Here is a 16,250-nt window from a genome sequence, read left to right as displayed (position 1 = left end):
GGAATGTCTCTTTTCTTCTCTTCCATTCACCCCCGTCTCTTGAGGATTTTCCTTAGGGGAGCCATTCCATCTGCTGGAACCCACATTTACTGCTCCCTCAACCAGCTCCTACGGCCCACTTGCAGTGACCATCATAGGTGAGCTCTTGCCCTTTGCTTGTTTCACTAATATGCCACACACCCCCATAATGCTCAACAGTGCTCTGCCCTGAGCTGGTGGGCAGAAATTGCTCCTCTGTGAATGCCTTGGTCTGTTGCTTTTTCCAGCTCACCCTTTGCCTTGCAGTCTGCTTTTTAACTTTGCTCAAAAGCGTCACCCCCATCTCTCTGGATAGTGTTTCTGCTGCTGTCAGCACCCAGCATCCCACAGTTATGCCACATTGCAAAAAGCTGTGCTTCAACATGTCCTGGGAGCATTTTCCCCACACAGCAAATCATCTGTTTATCTTAAGATGGGTGGGTTTAATTATTAAAGGCTTTGGAGTCTGTCTGAAAGTTTATGTAAGGAAAACGAAATAATGACTCAACCAATGTGAAGAAAAGGCCATTCTTGCTCACTCACGGATGATGCATACACTAGTGCACTCTTTTTCTCTGCATTCCTGTGTGAAACGATGGAAGCTAGTGTGAAAATAGGCAATTTGAAAATTATTCAGACAATTCTCACACATATGCATAGACATTTATAGATAGGATAGCCATTGCATCATTTTTAGGGCTGTAAAGTACTGGAAGCAGATTAAATGCCCATCAATGAGGAATGAGTTAAATAAAATATAGCACAATCATACTACAAAATATTATGCAGCAGTTAAAAAGAATGAGATGTGTGTGCTGACAGACAACAATCTCTATGATATTTTAAGTGGAAAAAGTATGGTCCAGAAGAGTGTGTAAAGCATGCCTCTGTATTTAAAGGGGAAAGTAAAATACAGGCTTACCTGTACCTACAGACATAGAATGTCTCAAAGCACCCAAGAAACTTAATAGCTGTTGCCTCTGGGGAGTTGAACTAAGGATTGGGGGTAAGAGATTTATTTTCAGATTATTTCCTTTGTCCTACAGTTATAACCCAATATCTAATCATTGAAGTATGAGTTTCTTTTCATACCTAGACTTTGACATATGAGGCCTTTCTTTCCATCCAAGATGGCTGGTTTGGGTTTATTTGTTTCACATCCAGCTGTGAGTCCCCCCAAAATCATCTTCTGAGTTGTATGGTTGGCCTCTGTTGACGTTCTTCTCTCACAATGCATGCACTTGATAATTTAAAATGGTAACAACCTCATACACCATTTGCATTATTTTCATTGATTTCTTTTGTCCTTTTTTGGAAGGGATGACAATAAGAAGTTGTCATAAGTATGTGTGGTATGTCAACGAGAGCTGAAGTTGAGGCAGCGGAACCATGTTTGAGTGAAGGGAGGTGGCCTTGTTATGTTGCATCGTGATCAATAACGTTAGCTACTTCAATGATTGCACCCATTTCGTTGTCATCTGGTGTTTTAATTATTATTTCAACCTGCGAGAATTCACCCTACAGTTTTCTCAGGAATGAAGTATCCTTGTAATGTGATAAGTGAATGTATTTGATTTCTTTTTTAACCATGTGTATGTATTACTTTTTCAAAAAAGAAAAGGAAAAAAAAATCTAATGGAGGCTTTTAAATAGTTAGACTACAGATCAACTGAGAGGCATTTTGAATGAAAGAACTGCGATGCAACTGCCCCCAAAGTCGCCGATCCTTGAAGCAGTGTTCAAGATGAACCCAGGAGCCAGGAGACAGAAATGGGGTGACACGTGTGAGAGATGCAGACAACTGCTGCCCACTGAGCATAATGCAGGGTATAAAACCATCACGCCAAAATGCTATTGACCTGATCTTCGGAAGCCATACAGATATGCTTATGAATGCACCAAAAATCAACAACAGAGATGCAAAATGAAACAAAACTTTATTTTCTGCAATACCTTCCGTAAATTACAAAGGCAAAATGCTAAACTACCGCATATGACTTTTCAATATTTAACCAGAGTACTTGTAATAAATATGCATCCTGAAACAAGATAAAAGGCTACACTTTGTCAGGCATCCTACAAAATGTCTCAAGTTTTATACTCGGCAGCATTTCTGTGTGGGGCCGGGAGGGGGGTTGTTTTGTGTTTTCTTAAGTGCTATGACAAAAAGTCCTTTCACATTTCTTTGGAGCATTTTCAAAATTGCCTAACCATAAACAACTTAAGAAAAGTAACACCAAGCTTGAAGGCCATTTTTGCTTTGCTGTCGTTGGTCTTCATCCAATACAGATGAACACATCATCCAATACAGCCCAGTGCCCTCTGAGTCCAGACAGCCCTGCGGTACATGGGCCCTGTCAGAGCAGGCCGTCACTTTTAGTAATACACTTCGGAGATTTCTGCATTCAGTTTATGTCCCTCAATAAGACTGATGCTGTAAGGGAAGCTGCAAGCAAGTGAGCAACATTTTTAACCTGAAAGTAAAATGAACAGAGATATTTTCCCCGAAGACCTTTGCTATGCACCATAATGTTTACCATATCAGGAATTTTAGTTTCAAAGCTGAAAAACCAATTGGTACTAACAGTCCTTCCAGAGATAATTTACAGGCACTGGTAGAGCTGGGACATTCAAAATATTCAATGGGTAAAAAAAGTATTTATGATGTTGAGAAATGTGCTACGGTTCTGAGGACACAACGGCACAAAGTCTAGGGGTACTGGTGGCAGCTCATATTGGGTTTGGAATACATAACTACCCTTTGCTATAGCTGAAAACTTTGAGGAAAAAGTTATGTTTTCAAAAAGTCTTAAGCGTGGCTACCTAAAAAATATTTGTTAATATACTCTAATGTAAATTTCACTTATTTAGGGGTTTAGATTATGAAAACATCTTTAACAGCCAATAAAAATATTGTAGAGAAAAAAAACACTTTTAAAAAATTGAGGTTAAGATCTATGAGGCATTTCTTTTGGCTGTAAACACGCAGTTTACTGTCCCTTGTTGAAACACAAATGTTTGGAATTCCTGAGCTTCATGGATAACAGCGGGAGGCAAGTCTGCATAGAAAATTTGCAATGTGTCAATGATTTAAATAAAAGAACTTTTAAGGACAATTTGCTTTTGTTTTTAAACTTCATATGTTAGTTAATAGCATTCATCAGATTGTGAGATTGACAAGCAGGATGATGAGATATATAAGGCAGATGGAGAAAAAAGATGGAATTAGAGTTTTTAAATCCACAGGATATCATGATAAAGGGTCTTAAGCATGCACCACATAGCTAGTGTCATACTAATTTGGTCAGAAATTAAATCATGTTTTGGGATTGGAAACCAAAGGCAAAAAGAGCCCTCCTGTGCTGAATGGCACAGCCTGAGTGCAGGAACTGAGGTGTCAACATATCAGTGATGACGAAGCCACTCAGCTGGTCAGGTACTGAGGAGGGTGCCCACCCGCCAGCATCAGGACCAGACTCCTGGGCATGGCTGATCCCAGCTCTGGAATCCGAAAGGATGACAGGGCCTTTCAGCTCTGCTGCTTCGAAGTCTCTAAGCAGTTCCGAGGACAGTCTTCTCCTGGGACCAGTCCTCAGAAAGAAGCCTTTGGAAAGGGAAGAAGCTATGCTAGGTCATGGTGCATACCATGAATGAGAACAATGGCAGTGGCTGCCAACATCTCTGGATCTAACACAAAGATGGACAGCAAGGGGGCAGTGTCCTGCCAAGGAATCCACTTTACTTCTTCTGGGACTGGTTTTTACACATAGTAAGGATTTGCTTCAGTACTTTCTGGACGTCTTCATCCATCTGACCCTAGGAAATTCAAACAAAAGACACTCATTAGAACCATGTCTTCCCTAGGAAATGAGATGGCTGGCTGGGATGAAGCCCTTGGCTTGCCCCCCCCAATCTTCCAAAGGAATGTTAGCCCTATCAATTCCCACTTTTCTATGAGGAACTGAGTCAAAGAGAGGGCCCTGCTCTTTTCCTCTGGAGGATGATGAGGTTGGGTCTACCAAAGCCCCCAGCAAAGGGTTTCTGGGGTCTCAGTGGCAAATGCGAGCCCAGCTAGCCAAACTACCAGTAGTCACAGGAGTTTGTCTGATGGCTCCGAGAATATCAGCATGCCTGGAAAATACAGCCCAGGCTCCTCCTGATACGGGGCAACAGCCACATCCTTCATTTCTCAACAAATGACGAGGCTGCTCGCTGTAAACAGGGCACGGGACTCCTGACACAAAATCCAAAGCAAAGCAAAAGGCATTTTAAAGCTTTCCAATGTAAAGGATTCTCCTCGAATTCTCATTTGTTCTCCTAGTTTATGACGGGAGTTTGGGCAACATCTGCGGTGGTATTTCTTTAGGATACCCAGTACTTTGCGGGGTGTTACCATACCTGCACAGCATACAGAAGATGCATTCTGTAAACTGATATGACCTCCTGGTGTTGTTTTTTGCATTCCTAGGAAGAGACAATTTGACATTGTTAAAGAGCTTAGGAGACCTTTAAAACACAAAATCAAATACTATGAGACAGCTGTGGTCAAATGCTACCCAAGTGATTCCCTCCACCAAATGCTAGCATATGAGGCTTTTAATGTTGTGAGCTCACTGGGCTGTATATTTCTGAATACCTGTCAGTATTCTTAGGGAAAAAAACCTGCCTATTTCCTATCTCGATATGTCAAATCTAGAAGAAAATTCATGTAACAAGTAGTTATTATAATCCCTAATTTGTTGCAAAAATATATATGTAGACATTCTTATGCAAATACACAGATACATTCACACAAAGTAAATAGTGCAGGAAATATATCAAATACAAAAAGTGATTGTCTCTGAGTAGTTGAATTATGGGCAATTTTTACTTACAGGAACTTTTTCAGAGTTTTCTGTATTTTCCAACTTTTTTACAACGACCAAATATTTATTAATTTAATTAAAAATCTATTCTTTTAAAGGGAGTTATTGACCACCCACTGTATAGCCAGTGTGGTATAATCCCCGGGGAGTTCAATTATTCAGCTGTCAGTGTACCAAGCAGCAAACGGGGGTGGCACCAATTTCAAATGGTTCCTCAGTAGAGCTGTTGATGCTTCTATTTCTCCTTGTTGAACTATTATTCCAGTTCTTCTTGGTGACCATTTCAAGGATCTTAACTCTGCTCTGAACTCTTCTAAGAGGAGGCCTTTCCTCCTACTTCATCTTGAAAATTGAGACTATCATATATGGATCACTTCAGAAGTCTACAAAAACCCATCAATACCCATTCCCACCTCCTTCCTATCAGTGTCACAATATGAGGTGTCCTTCCTATTCAAGGACAACCTTTGAAACCTCAGTCCTTTGAAGTTCACACCATGAGGAGATGTGCTTGGTACCTCTCTCTGTGTTGTTTCCTCCCACCTTTTGATTACTTCCACTCAATCATGTATAACTTTATCTTCTGATTACTGTCTTCCTTTCCATCCCTGCTTCTGTCATCATTTGGTTGACTTCAGTATCCATGTGGATGAGCCACCTGACACCGTGGCCATTCAGCTCCTCACCCTCAGCTTCCAGGACTTGCTCCTCCTCCTTGTAGCCACTCACCCTCACGGTCATAGCCCTGCCTCTGTCATTACCTCTGACATCTCAACTGAAAGCATCCCACCCTCTGACCACTATCTCCTTTCTTTCCAGGAAACCTACTTTAGGTTTCCCCTGCCTCAGCTGTGATTCTTCAGCCCCATCAGATACCGAGCTATTTATTCATTTCTCTAGCAGTCAGCCTACGGCAGTCCAGGTTCTACCCTGCCACTCCACTGGGACTGTTCTCACCAACGCTACCAAGGGCCATCTAAATGCCACATCTCAGTCTGTGTTGCTTCCTACTCATCCCTTCGAGACTGAGCACAAGCATCACCTCCTGCAGGAAGCCTTTTGAGAGTCACCCAGATTGGGTAAGCACATTTCCTCTGTACGCCCACAGCACGTTGGGCATCTATCAATGGACGGTTACTACATGGAGTATCTGGAAAGCCATTATATTGAGCATAAAATCCATGAGGGCAGGGACTGTGTCTTATTCATCTTTTTTTTGTGTGTGTGTGTCTTATTCATCTTTATACCATCAACACCTTGTATAGTACTGATACATAAGAGCTTATTAAATGCATGTTGAATAATTGTCAGAATGACTGTATATAAACCATTGGCACTTTATTTCTAAATCTGTAATAACCATTTTTTCAGGAAAACGATCTGCAGAATACAGTAAGTAGCATCTTCTCCTCTTGATTATTCCATCCCTGCTGGAGCTGGTAACACAGAGGAGCTGGTATTGTATTTTGTGGCCAACCAGGGTAAGAAGTGCAGAAACCTGAATTCGCCAGTATCAAGTCTGTACTGATGAAATCATAAAATCCAGGTTCTGTTTGTAAATGGAAGCTAGAGACAGTCCAGGACAGGCTAACCCTTGACTTTACGTGGAAAATGTAACATACCCTTGTCAACTAAAACCTTAACAGATATTGTGGTAGGCTACACAATGGCCCTCCAAAGATGTCCACATCCTATCCCCAGAACCTGTGAATATTACTTATATGGCAACAGGGACCTTGCAGATGTGATTAAGTTAAGGATTTTGAGATGGAGAGAAGGATTATCTTGATTATCTGGGTGGGCCTTAAATGCAATCACAGGGGTCCTCATAAGAGGGAGGCAAGAAGGTCATAGGTGGGAGGAGAAGAAAGAAGCACAGAACCAGAGGTTGGAGTGATGTGCATTGAAGATGGAGGTAGGGACCAGGTGCCAAGGAATTCAGGTGGCCTCTAAAAGCTAGCAAAGGCAAGGGAATGGATTCTCCCCTAGTGCCTCGATAAGGAACTAGTCCTGCTGACACCTTGACTTTAGTCTACTGAAACTGATTTTAGACTTATGATCTCCAGAACTGTGGATAATAAATTTGTGTTGTTTTAAACCAAGTTTGTGTTGATCTGTTACAGTAGCCATAGGAAACTAATACAGATATGAAAGGACTTTTCTGGGTCAAATAAGGAGAAGGCAGCTTCAGATATATAGATTCACAACTACCAGAGATCTTGGCCCCTAATAAGGAAAAGCTCTCGCCACTGCCAGAGATAGTAACGACCACTGGAAAAAAATTGAGAAGGGGTGCAAAGTCAGTGGATGAGTGAAGAAGAAGCCTACTCCCCTGTCCTGCCAATTCCTCCTTTCTCAGAGAGACATCTGACCAACCTCATTGCAGATAATGACCAGAAATTCCACCAGTTCCTTCTTTTGCTCTCACCAAAGAAGTATTTAGTCAATCACTCACTGAAGTACAACACTCCTTTTGGCTGGGAATCTTTTTGTTCGCTACAACCAGCCTAACAGCTGAGTTGGTATGTGATCTGCCTCCCCCTCCACCCCAAACCAGGCCATGGAAATAAACAAGCCCACTCACGGCCAGCTGGTTCTGGAGCTGTTTGACCTGCTGCTGCAGAGCTTCCAGCTGCTGACTCTGCCTCTTGGATGAGCTCGCTGAGTAGGAGAGCTGCGAGAGGCTGTTCAGGGCCTCCTTCAACTTGATGACTTCCTTCGACATCTCATTTATCTAATGAGAAAGGAAAACTGTATCAATAGGCAAAAATATGCCTGTAGAAGCAAAATTTCAGATATTTCTAAGCCTTGAACACAGCTTCTATTAGCCTCTGGGCTTGAGACTTTGGAATGATTCCTTTTTTACTTTTTAACGAAAATCCATAAAATGAAACAGATAAAATCAGGCAAATCAACAAAGCCCTTTAAGGCCACTACATTCAACTAAGGGCCCTAGATTAAAATATTATGTTTTCATGCACGAAGGTAACAGAAGATATGACTTTGATTTCTGTCTTTCACCTTTAAGAGGGGTACTGTTGAAAGAATAAATCAGAAACAGGATTTCAGACATCTTTATTTGGAGACAGCTATGTCTTGTTCAACTTCGCAAACATGGGCAATCAGGAATAAGTTCTAGAAACCCTGGTATCTCTGGACATCTTGCTTTAAAGTGAACATAACCCCCGCTCCACCTCCCAACTCCCTGCCCCCATGGCTTTGGAAGCTCTTTCTGAAATTCCCATTACAACAGAATAAAAGAGAAATAATGTTCTAATGAATGCCATTCAGAACCTCTGTCCCAGGGGACTAGTGGTGCAGAGCAGATTCAGGCATGGAACCATCCTCCACTTCTCCCTCTGCTTTCCTCCTTTCCTCCTTCCTCTAAACCAATCCCAGCACCATCTCTAATTGCCTGCTCCCCACATTCCTCCCTTCCTCTCCTATACCCCTTTGAAAATGACGGCCAGGGAGGGCAGTTTTTATACTGACTCCAGGGAAAGTTCATGGAGCTTAGGGAAGCAGGATCCAGTCTGGGACTGTTTGGGTTTCCGTCTGATGCTGGAATCTGTCTGGATTCCAAAAGAGTTGAAGTTCAAGATGGGTCACAAATGCTTTTCAGTTTGTGGGTTCACTTCTGATCCCTGACACTTGGCAGAGCTTCTGTAAAATAATTTTTAAAGGGAAAATATGCACCACATGTGTGAAAATGCTTTAGTATGAGGCAAGTGGTAGAAGATCAGTATTTTTAAAAAATAAATGTCCAACCTACTATTCTTAATGTGGCTTTGGGGACAGAGTCATGTGCGGAGCCTCTGAGCATTCACAACAGGTTAGTGCTGACAAATGCTAAAAATGTGAACTATAGTAAAAGGCTGAAGGTTCTAGGGCTTACTAGCAACAAACCCAACAGCAACAGAATTTCACCAACCTTCTTATCTTTATCCTCCTCCAGTTTTGAAGAGCTCTCAGAATATCTCTTCATTTCTGCAAGCTCTTCCTGCGCATGCTGGAATTTTTGGAGAAGTTCATTCACCTCTTGCTCTTTGGATTTCAAGAGAGTCTGAATATTTTCCTTCTCCCTTTTCATTTGTGAGACCTCACTTCTAACCTGGGTAACCTCTGAATGGGCCTTCTCTCTCTCCTTTACTGAATCCTTTAATTTGGATGCCAACACACTCACTTCACTTTCTAAAGATGACTGGAGTTTTTCGTAGGCAGACCTGGGCACCATGGCATCCGTCATCGCAGCCTTCTCTTCTAGGAGTTGTTTCTCCAGTTTTGCCACCTCCATTTCCTTGCTGGCAAGGTGCTCTTTAAGACTGCTTATTTTTTCCTCCATCTCTTTTGCAGAAGTCCGCAGCGCGGTTATCACTTGCAAATGTTCTGTGATGGAGACCGAGTTCTCTTTCTGCGCATCGACCAGTTGTTTGAGCTGGGTCAACTCATTTAACACTTTTGAATACTGAGACTTCATCTCAGACAGTGCCTCTTCTGCCTTAGCCCTGGATACATTCGTCGCTTGCATCAGTTTCTCATGCTCTGCTCTATGGATATATTCAGAGGTCACGTCTTCTAGAGATTTCCTCTTCCTGTAATCCTCCAGCTCAGCCTGGGCTTCTTTGTACAGCTGGGACAGCTCACTCACCTGTTTGTTGAGTTCATCTATCATCCTGTTCATGGCCTCCTTCATGTCCTCAGCTTCGTCACTGGTTTCCTGTGTCATCTGACTTTTTAGGGTGTCTTTTAATTTCATGATTTCTTCTTGGGCCTCTTGGTATTTCTCAAACAAGAATGCTTTCTCCTTATTCATATTCTCAATAACAGAGCAATATGAATTTTTCATTTCCTCAAACTCTTCCACAGACGGCTTAATCACCATACCTTTCTCCCTCTCTACAAGTTTTTCCTCTAACTCTCTCACTTTCTCTTTATTTCTTTCACTTTCTTCTAATGCGTTCTGGAGATCCTGCTTTAGCACATCTATTTCCTCCTCGGTGATCCTGAGCTCCCGGAGATGTGAATAACTATCCTCACTCTCAGGTGAGACGAGCCCCAGTTTCATCTGCTTCTGCACACTAAGGACTTCTTTCATAGCCTCCTCGTACTTGCTCTGAGTTTCTTTAAGTTTCTGGCTGAGGTCGGAGCCATTCTCTGAAATCTCTGCATTATTTAAGCACATCAGTTCTGTCCTGGACTGGAGCTGGGCCTGTAGCTGTTTCCTCTCCACTTCAGAGCTCTCCAATCTCTTCTGCAAGTCTTGCAAAATCTCTTGTAGTTGCTGAATTCTGACATCACTGTCAACAGTGGATTTACTCGAGGAATGTAAGACAGATGGAGATGATTTGGAGTCTGGGGGACAGGTTTCACTAGCTTTGCCCAGCACTGGGGCCAAGTCAGTTTGAGTGGAATGGTATGAGTCAAAGCTGAGGTCTGCTTCCGCCTCCTTGGGAGTCTTGGCCTGGGAAAAAGGCAAGCGTGAAATGGCAACAAAGGTGTGGTTAGGTGAGCAAGAACGAGAGAACAAATCCAGAACTTACACATGGGAGAGCAGCATGATCATTCTGCACATGTACTCCCGACCCACGAAAAAATACGGTCTGGGACATGAGAGTCGGATTAACGACACTAAACTTATTCTGTGCTCTGTTAGGACAGATTATTGGTGCCACTTTAAAAACACTAGAATTATTTTGGTTGTAAAGACTCTGACAAATTTTTCCTCTGTTTCTCGTATTATTCTAGTTGCCAAGAGGGGTAATGGGCTTGGTACAGCTATTTCTTATCAAGTTCTTAAATCTGCTAAATGATCAACTTGACTAAATGAATGACTAATCATATACATGTCATATTATATATAATCATACCTTGTATATAATTATATATAATTTACCAATTTACAGAAATAGAGTTAATGAGTAACTCTCTCAAGAAGCAAATAACTTAAAACTATGAGATGAGTAAGGCTAATACTGCTATTAAACAAGAAGAAGAAATTAATGTAGATGTTTAAAACAAAATATCATCTGACTAACCCTGAAAAACCCAATAGGTTGACCATACAGAATAGTCTGTGGTAGCAATCTATTTACCTACCTGTAATTTATCTTGTAATTCCTTATTGTGTAAGGTAAGAGAGGCAACTTTTGCTTGCAATAGGACAAGAAGATCTTGTTGGTCAGCTTCAGAACTTATATCCAATAAGCTATCAGCACCTTGGAAAAGAGAAAAGCAATCTAAAATAATATTTAAAAAATTAAACTCTCATTTCTCTGACCTCGAACAGACTCACTTTCTACCCAATCTAGTCCTTCTTCTTCATCCTGTCTATGAACTTCCCGCTGCCCACCAGCTGGATGGATGAAATAGATGAACAGGAATTCTCAGGTACTGGGGTTTCCTTACTAGGGTATTCCCAGCATGATATTAGATAACTGGATGCACACATGCTGATCTGAAAACTGATGGATTTGGTCATACATTTTCCATTCGCTTAACTAAGTGTCATTACCTTGGTTGGTTTTTGTTCCTCCCATGCCTAATAAGTCCCATTTACGTGAATCCTTTTACAAATATCTCTGGAATCTGGTTCACTCCTTTCCCCACCACCATCACTCTGGTTCCAACTTTATCACCATACTTGGGAACTCTGTCAACAGCTCCCTAATAACTCTCTCTCGCCTCTCTCGAGTAAAAATGTAGCCTGCACAACACTGTCAGACTAATCTTCCTAAAAGTTGCTGTGATAGGGTCATTTCTTTGGTTCAAGTGGTTTAATTGCTCTTCCTCCAAAAATAATCTCCAAATTCCTTTATCTGGATTAAGGCCTCTGTGATTTGGCCCCAATCTACTTTTTCAGGTTTATGACTTATGATTTCTTTCTCCAGATTTCCATTTTCCTCAGATTCAAGGTTTCCATCATACCCTCAATATTCTCAACACAAGACTGATTCTTTAATTCTTATCCGTACGATTGCCCTTGCAACATATCTCTGGCTAGATAACTCTTAGGCATCTTTCAAGACTCATGTCAAGCTTTGCCTCCTCCTTAAAGCATTTGCCAACCACCCCAGCATGAAACGGGCTTCTCTTTTGTGAATCCCACAGTAAGCACTGTTGGTAAACCAACGCTTTTTGACATCCTACTGATTATCGTGCTGAAATAACACCTGAAGCAAGGCTACTCAAAGTGCTCACTGAGACAAGACAAGGAACTTGCTCCAGAATGTAATTCAATATACTCCTTCCTTCATCCAGAAAGTCCTCCTATGAAAAAAACAATGTCAGCTGGACAAAACAGCGTGCTTAGTGATCTAGCTGGATGACTTTCTGGTACAAATTCCTTATTTATTGTAGACTGGCAACAGTTTACGGACCATACTCTGAATAGCACAGATCTAAATTTTTTACTGTTAGGTTTTTTATCTTCTCACAGTTATTTAACGCAAAGATGAAAACTTTAATCTTAATTTGGAAGGATGCAAGATGATGTTTCTTCATAGAAACGCTTACTTCTGATGTCTGGTGCCTAAGCCACAGCTTTATGAGACACCTTGACACAAAGTCTGGTGAGTTTGGAATGAACCAGGGGTTGGGGAGCATGACTGTAATTCTAAGCCATAGAAATTCCTAAGATACAATGGATGGTTTTTAAAGTATCCAATGTAACAATCGTTCAGTTATGTTTACATTGATCTCTGCCAGGAATTAGAAAGTTTAATATTTCTAAACCCTGCAAGTTACAGGCTCCAAATGACCCTTTATGAAATGCATAATAGACTAAGAAACTGAACGCTGGGAGCAAAAGGGGGCCTTTGAAATAATCTAGTCTACATTTTAAATGGATTCTGAAGGTACTGTACTACATTCTTAGAGGATCAACCCACAGGATGATTCATAATCCAATGAACTAAACCCTGTCTGGGTGAAGACGATATGATGTGTATGATTTCATTAACACTCTATCTTTGCATGTGTGTATTTAGATTGTGGCAGCCCTGGAGGTGCTCATTTGACTCTCCTGTCAGGAAATACCCTGCTGCTCAGCTGCAAGGACGGCTGCTGGCTGACAGCCTGCAGCCTATGGACCTCCTCGAAATCATGTTTTAAAATGCATACAATAGAATACACAGGCTACAGTAATTTAAGAGCTCATTTTGTAATACACCAAACAAGATCAGACAGCAGGTCTAACAACTGCTATAATTTTTAGTAGAAATACTATAAATGATATTTCAAGATATCTACAATAACATTAATGTGATCTGATTTTATCTGTGAATTCTCTTGGTGTCAAAGTCACTGGTCTGCTAATACCACTGGGGGTTATTGCCTGTATTCACAACTGAAGGAGGTGCTCACATTTAGTTAGGGACAAACGAACACAGAGCTATATTATTTCACATCCAAGCTCAGAGACTCCTTAAAATCCAGGTGAAGGACCCCTGAAGTAGAGAGTGTCAGCCTGTGCAGTACTGGCAGCCCTGGGGCGGCATGCCAGGGTTCTTCGACCTTCCTACACAGAGTAGGCCTGCTTGGCTTTTGCTCTCTTTAAATGGACATGGAATACTGGTCAAAGGAACAAAAACAGATGCTCCTGGAGCCAGCCCTGATGGCCCAGCGGTTAAAGATCTGCACAGTCTGCTCTGGCAGCCCAGGTCCGGTTCCCGGTCATGGAACCACACCACTCGTCTGTCAGTAGCCATGCTACGGCGGTGGCTTACACAGACGAACCAGAAGAACTTACGACTATATACAACTATGTACTGGGGCTTTGGGGGAAAAAAGGAAGAAAAAGGAGGAAGATTGACAACAGATGTTAGCTTAGGATGAATCTTCCTCTTCAAAAAAAAAAAAAAAAAGAAAGAACAGATGCTCCTTCATCTTACCTGTAGTACTGTCACTTAGCCTGTCTTTGTTTTCCTGTATAGAACTGATCTCAGCCTGCTGGGACACAAAAATGACTTAAAAGAATATTCTTAAATGTAACATTCCACAAAAGAATCAAACAAATTTCCCTCCTTGAGTTTATACAGAACAGAGTCAGTGTTATCCTACTAGAAAATCTGAAGAAAAGAAGATGATATTTTAAAATATAAGCAAATTAAAGTGACAATTATTTACTAAAGTATAATTTCTAAAACATTAGAGGGTCCAGAGGGTATATTCTCAAAATATTTTTTGGACATTTCATTTAGTAAGTACAATACAAATATCATTTAAGATTATAATTGCTAATTTAGTGGGCTATGTCCTAAAACTTGAGATGGCAACTACTACTTTCATAATGAAGTCAAATAGAAATTTAATCTCTCTCGGTAATATACTGATTAAAATACATTAAAAGTACTTTTGAGCTTTATCATTTAATAAATTATGCTATTAATATTTCTAAGAGAAATGGTAGTAAATAAAACCTGTCAGGGAAGATAAAAGCAATTTTATAAGGGAATAAAAATTCTTATAATCTTGGATTGACAATTGATCCTCTAAAGATTTTCTCTAAACATTTGTCCCTGAACACCTGTCTGTTAATATATTGCAAAAGTCTTGTAACTTCAAAGCCAGACTCTTATTTCAAAACAAAATACAGTGACTTGCCAGAAATTACTAAGTTTCATCTAGATGAGCCACACACCATGATAAGAGAATTTTTCAGCAAAGGAACTTTTGTAAAGGCCCAAATGCTAAAAATAAAGTGGCTTATTTCTGGCAAGTGCTTATCTTTATGAAAAGCTTTCTTTTCACTTTGAAAAATATATATTTATTTTTATTTTTTCAACTATACTAAGGTATAATGCATCCATTTAGAGTTTATAGTTTGAGGAGTTTTGACAGATATGCACCCATGGAACCACCCAGATATACAACCATAATCAAGATAGAGAATATTTCTATTACCTATAACAGTTTCCCCATGCATCATCACAGCCACTCCCTGACCACCCCATTCCTAGGCAACCAATGCTCTCTTTTTTTGCATTTTCTAGAACTTCTGTAAATAGAATGTCATAGGGTATGAATTGTGTCTGGCTTCTTTCACTCAGCATGATGATTTTCAGATCCATCTATGACACTGCTTATACAGCACTTCCTTCTTTTTTAATGGCTGAGTAATATTCCATTATATGGATAGATCTCATTATCTTTATCTATTCACTGGTTGATAGACATTCGGCTTGTTTCCAGTTTGGGGATATTGTGAATAAAGCTGCTATAAACATTTCTGTATAAGATTTTTTGGGACATATATTTTAATTTCTCTTGGGTAAACACCTATGAGTGGATATCTAGATCATATGTTAGGGGGATATTTAACTTTTAAAGAAACTGTCAAACGGTTTTTCAAAGTAGTTGTACCATTTTATATTCCTAGCAACAGAATATGAGAGTTCTAGTTCTTTCACATCCTCACCAAAATTGGTATTTTCAATATTTTGAAACTTGAACCATTTTAAATGGTGTCACTTTTTATATTTTGGTGTTTTTTTTTTTTTTTAAAGAAATGCAAGTCTTTTTATAATCTATTTCTGAAAATCATAATTTCTGATAATATTCTTTGGAATGCATTGCCTCCTTTAAGCCATAATCATATTTGAAGATATTAGGGTACTAACTGTAAGAGCATAACTTCCTTGCCTTGCCTTGTGTAGGTATTCATCTTAAGAGTTCATTAATAAAGTCTAGTTAAAGTGATGGAAATGATAGGTTGATAGAATCTTTTTCAGATCAATGTGCATCCAAGTTAAAAGGAAATTTATCTTTAGTAATTCTTAGATGGAGGAAATAAATATACAATTATACCATTGGAATTTCATTTTAATAATTGTAAATTCTACTTTCTTCTCAAGTATAATTTCTTAGTGATTGTTAGGTAATCAGATATTGAATTGAAATATCCCTCCATTCCTTAAAATACTTTCCAACTGCAAATCTACAGAATCAGGTGGAATAAGACCTAATGGATTTTCTAAAATTTCTAAAACAAATACATATTACTTTTATGGGTCATGAAAAAGTTTAATTAAAAATATACAATTACTTCTCAGTAAAATATCAGAGAACAACAAAAATTTCTTTCATTTTGATTGGCATTATATCAACTTAATTTGGTAAGCAGACTGGTAATCAAATAAGTTCTTATCTTTGTCCCTTTTTTTAAATAAAGGAAATTAATTATTAGTTAATGAATGTAATTCATTCATCCTACTCTTTTTGTATGGAGTACATGCCAGGAAAAATAATCAAGGGTTGCTTCCTGATGAGAAGGTTGTGAACCAATCACTGAGACGTATATTCTGTTTTGCCCGTGCTGTAGCACTTAAATCAATTCTATTATGTATCATAAAATTCAATAGCAAAATTGAA

General features: G+C 39.8%; 1 protein-coding gene across 6 annotated transcripts in view; it reads right to left on the bottom strand.

Annotated features, from left to right (window-relative positions):
* Nucleotides 1–1,936: 1,936 nt before the first annotated feature.
* The window catches only part of RAI14 (retinoic acid induced 14), a 144,245-nt gene continuing 129,931 nt past the window's right edge, over nucleotides 1,937–16,250 (bottom strand). For 4 of the 6 annotated variants that reach the window (XM_087443174.1, XM_087443176.1, XM_014781574.2 and 1 more), the window contains 6 exons: nucleotides 13,772–13,829; nucleotides 10,980–11,098; nucleotides 8,815–10,344; nucleotides 7,468–7,617; nucleotides 4,417–4,482; nucleotides 1,937–3,834 (listed from right to left, as the gene is read on the bottom strand). In XM_087443174.1, the coding sequence (XP_087299300.1) occupies nucleotides 3,757–3,834; nucleotides 4,417–4,482; nucleotides 7,468–7,617; nucleotides 8,815–10,344; nucleotides 10,980–11,098; nucleotides 13,772–13,829 (2,001 nt within the window). In that variant the 3' untranslated portion in view covers nucleotides 1,937–3,756. The remainder of the gene's footprint in view (nucleotides 3,835–4,416; nucleotides 4,483–7,467; nucleotides 7,618–8,814; nucleotides 10,345–10,979; nucleotides 11,099–13,771; nucleotides 13,830–16,250) is intronic. The other 2 variants (XM_004422717.3, XM_004422715.3) reach the window with 1 other exon arrangement.

The sequence above is a fragment of the Ceratotherium simum genome, chromosome 18, assembly GCF_057802395.1.
Source record: "Ceratotherium simum simum isolate JZ-2026a chromosome 18, ASM5780239v1, whole genome shotgun sequence".
Classification (NCBI taxonomy): domain Eukaryota; kingdom Metazoa; phylum Chordata; class Mammalia; order Perissodactyla; family Rhinocerotidae; genus Ceratotherium; species Ceratotherium simum.
Note: the sequence above shows the minus strand (reverse complement) of the source record. Positions and strands in the feature narration are given on the sequence as shown.